General features: G+C 32.7%; 1 protein-coding gene across 1 annotated transcript; it reads right to left on the minus strand.

Annotated features, from left to right (window-relative positions):
- Nucleotides 1-2,527: 2,527 nt before the first annotated feature.
- On the minus strand, nucleotides 2,528-3,640 carry LOC135633859 (uncharacterized). Its single transcript, XM_065143813.1, has one exon. The coding sequence runs from the start codon at nucleotides 3,638-3,640 to the stop codon at nucleotides 2,528-2,530; it is 1,113 nt and encodes a 370-aa protein (XP_064999885.1).
- Between the last annotated feature and the right edge of the window lie 873 nt (nucleotides 3,641-4,513).

The raw sequence follows: 4,513 nt of genomic DNA on the forward strand, positions 1-4,513 counted from the left end.
CAATATATTTAGAAATTTATTTCCAAGATGAGTAAATTAGGGTCGAAGTTATTTACTCTATTTATGAAATTAGGTAGTGTCTAAGAATATATTTATATTTTTAATATGTAGTTGAAAAAATGATTTAAGTGAACTATCTAGTAAACAACAAAAGATAATTGCATTTAAAATATGTGTTGTGATAAGTATTGTTTGGTAAAATTATATTTTTAAAATATATTCATTATTTTATGACAATTTTACCTTTTTTATAATTATTCAAAAATAAATACATACTTTTATTTAAATTAATAATAAAATAAATAATCAATATATGCAATCTTATAAAAATTTTGTATGTACCAAATATATAATAAATAAAATATATTCATATAAATACATATAAAATAAAGTTTAAAAATAAATAAATAAAATTTCATCTTATATAAAATATAAATCATATTGATTTCTCATTAATTATTTTGGTAATCTTGTAATTTTAAATAAAATCATTAGATACTTTCGAAATTTAAAAAATTATTTAGCATTTGGTCATAAGTATTTTAACAATTTTTAATGCAACATCGAGGCCACATGCAATTTGATAAAAAAATATCAAATACCAATTTACATTTGAAATATCCATTTTGAAAAAATATTCAGTCAAGGCTACATCATTGAATTCTTTGGAGAATGTTGGGATACCATAGTGGATTTACCGATTTTAGTTTCATCGTTTCCATGATAAGTGTATGCTTGATGGTGATTGGGTCAAGACTTCTTTATTTTTAAGTGTAAGTGATCTTAACGAATCATATAAATCTTAATGAATCATATAAAACATTTTCTTCCCCAAATTATCTCTCACGGGCGAATAACTTTTATAACTAGCTAAAACATTCAAGATAAAATTATAACTATATAGGAGATTATCGATTCAATATATAAATTTAGGGGTAATATTCTTTTAATGATAAAAGTTTTAAACTTATGATAAATTAGTTTGGCAAGCCATGTTTTAGAACCCTTAAATTTTCTAAACTTATTTATTGCTTGAATTGTATATCATTTCTCAATATACTTGTATGATTAAGGATGAACCTTCATCTTATTTTACAAAGGTACTAAATAAGGAGGAGAACCTTTGTCTCCTTATCTTTATGTCATTATCGCCCAAGTTGTAACAATTATCTCCCATTAATTTGAAGCATAAATTCATATTTTCTTATCTTGCACATGCCAATAATATTATCTCTTTTAGAGATGCAAAGAAGTCTTAGGAAACTATTTTTGAGATATTTTATAGGTATGAGAATCTCACAAATATAAGTAACAATGCTAACAAATATAAATTTCTTTTCACTAGATTTACTAACAAAATTATAGGAGAGGAAATCTATACACAATTAAATGGTAAAAAATAAAAATGTTCTTATAATCACAGGGACCATAAAGTGCTTATTTCTGATTTTGATCATAAAATTTAACAAATTCAATAATAGATTGATAATTGTGAAATTTAACGAATTCAATAATAGCTTGAAATTTAATTAATTTTGTTAGTTGTCTCACCTTTCTTATACCACTTGGATGCCTAAGCTATTTTTCAATCAATTTAAGAGCACTCTCAAACCTTAGCTTACTAAACCACAATGTGAGGGAAGACTTCTATACAACAATTTATCTTCGTTTTCTAAACAATGAGAAGCCCCCTCCATGGAATTGATGAATTTAGTTTTTAAAAAAATACATATGTTATCTTTTTTTTTTTCTTGATTATAAATTGTTACATGTATGTATATAGGGAAGAAAATAGATGTGCTAATTAGTTGGCTAATTTTACATATTGCATCTAAATTTAGATATATTTTTTTTAAGAAAATAAAAAAATATAGTCGATATGCTGTTCTAGCAACAATTTTTCTATTATCTCCATTGGTGAATTGATGTCAAATCTAATTTATGCTAATCCTAATCACTTTGACTTAAACTCATCATCAATAATTTTAAAATCGTAAACATTTTATCAGAGATAAGGTAAATAAAAAAAATGATTGAGTAAAAAAAAGTGCTTGATATTTGTTATAACCAAATGAAAATAGAAATAGGTTTAACCTAATTATATAAGAGGAGAGAAGATTGAGTCGATATTAAGAGAATATTGATATAATAGAGATTGAAAAAAAACAAAAACATTCGAATGATATATATTAGAATTGAAATATAACATGACAAACCTAAAGTTTTGGGTTAAATTGATGTCCAACACAATGTATATTAATCCTAAATCGTTTTACTCAAACTCATCATATCATCCAATCTTCAATTCTTTACATCATTGGTACAAATAAGAAGAGAGAGAGAGAGAGAGAGAGAGAGAGAGAGAGAGAGAGAGAGAGAATTGTTTGTGCTATATATATATATATATATATATATACATACATTACTCTAGAAAAGATTGATCCAAGGATATCACTAAGAGCTTGAGATAACATTATTATCCTGCAGAAGCAGATTAAAAGAAAAAGGAGAAAAGGAAACATCTTCTTCAGATTGCTTCCAACAGCTCCTCTTGCTCACCGCATGGCCGAAGCGTATTAGAATAAGGAAACAACGTGGGGGTATGATAGTCTGTCAGCGATGACAACTTCTTGAGTTCTCCATCGTTAATATTCAAGCTGTACAGCACTTGATCTATGGTGAAGACAAGTAGCTTGGTCGACGCCATCTCACTTAGCACGACGAAGCTCACGTAACATGGTTCCCTAAACCCCAACTCGGCCAAGCTTATCTCTTGCACCTTCACCCATCCTGGTGCACCGTCGCCTGTCTTATTCAGCAGCCACAGAACGAACATGCCAGAAAACGTGCTGTGACGGATCAGGCACAGTGACTTCCCCTCCCACTTGGCTATTCCGATCGTGTCGAAGAAGTCGACGACTGCATCTTTCGGCATAGTGATGATCTGCGTGCGCTCCTCCCTTACATCGAAGGCGACGACACATGACTCAATCCACATGTACGACCTCAATTCTGACGATGCCCAGAACACGGTGTCGTCGCAAACCACCGGGTGCTCCAAGTCTAGTTCCCTCCCCCCGAAGTCGAGCTCCTTGTCCATCGTCCACGCCCTGGCAACTGAGTCATAGACCCGACAGTGTTGCAACGCGCTCCATCTCCGTGTGAGATAGACCAACTTGTAGTCTGTCGTCACCCCATCTCCGTTGTTTATGAATCTTACCGCTATCCCACCCTCGCTACACTTGCCCGGCGGGGAAGGGAGCTGGCACCGAGTCCCACGGGCTAGGTTGTAGACCCATAAGACAGGGATAGCATCGAACCATCCAAATTTCCTTTGCAAGACAAAGACGAGGCCACCAGCTGAACCAAGGATTATGGTTTTTCTCTTCCCTAGGAATCGGATGCTGCTACTGGGCACGCCAGCATAGGGGTCAATGGGGATGAAGGACCTGAAGATGTTGCAGCTGTTGATGAAGAAGCCGGAGATAGCCTTGTTGTAGTATGACTGTGAAAGGAGGAAATGAGAATCTGACGAGAGCTGGTAGAATGTCTTGCAAACAGGTAGGAGCTTGAAGAAGGCCTTCGCCGGCAAGTAGGATATGATCTCTGCGATCACGTCGTTGGGAAGGGGACAACTCATGCTTCTGAGCTTCTTCGGACCAACAAAGTCGATGCTACAACGATGGGAAGATTAGAAGGACTACCTCCGTTATATATGGATGAATAAGAGGGAGGGAGATATGTAAAGAAAGGGAGGAGGATTAGGAATCTTGGAATGAAATGGAATTATACTTAAACTCTCCTTATTTGAATTCGAGAAATAAAGGGGCTTATACCTTTATTGTATTATGTTTTTGGGATATTTTGGTCCCTTTATCATCAATCAAAAAGAAATATATTATGTTGTAAGGATTATAATGTTCTTGTTGGCCCTAATGATCATCAAGAAATAAGTAGGATTATACTATGTTATGACTCTACTACATTATCTATATTCTAATATATTTCATCTAAGATCTTCTCTCGAACGAGTCTAATATTACTGTACTAAAATCTCTATCTCTTGGTCACTAAATGCTTTTGATGTCCTTTGTTCTATGTTTTAGATCCTAACATTTGAATTTTTGATATCCTTAATTCTATTGAGGATGGAGTAGTAAGGAAAAAATAGAATACCATAATGCAAGTAAAAAAAGTCTTTCGACTCAAGAAAACTGATATAGTATTAAAAACAGGAGGATTGATAAGAACACTTACGAGATACTTACTGTCTCTATCTCTATCCCTTGCTATATGAACTACGGTCCTATTTATATTTATATGACCTAGTGACAACTACCATATAACTACTAGATCATGAGGTAGTTATTTAAACCACTTTATAACTAGTAGATCATGATTGAAGTGGTTATTGAAATCATCAAGTAACCACTAGATCATGATAACAATCTATATAGATACTATGAATCAGATCTCAACACTCCCCCTTGATTCATAGTTGCATACACCAATT

The sequence above is a fragment of the Musa acuminata genome, chromosome BXJ3-3, assembly GCF_036884655.1.
Source record: "Musa acuminata AAA Group cultivar baxijiao chromosome BXJ3-3, Cavendish_Baxijiao_AAA, whole genome shotgun sequence".
NCBI lineage: Eukaryota > Viridiplantae > Streptophyta > Magnoliopsida > Zingiberales > Musaceae > Musa > Musa acuminata.

What these genes read in the sequence shown, in the direction of transcription:
- LOC135633859 (XM_065143813.1), bottom strand. Translation starts at nt 3,640, where the DNA reads ATGAGTTGTCCCCTTCCCAACGACGTGATCGCAGAGATCATATCCTAC.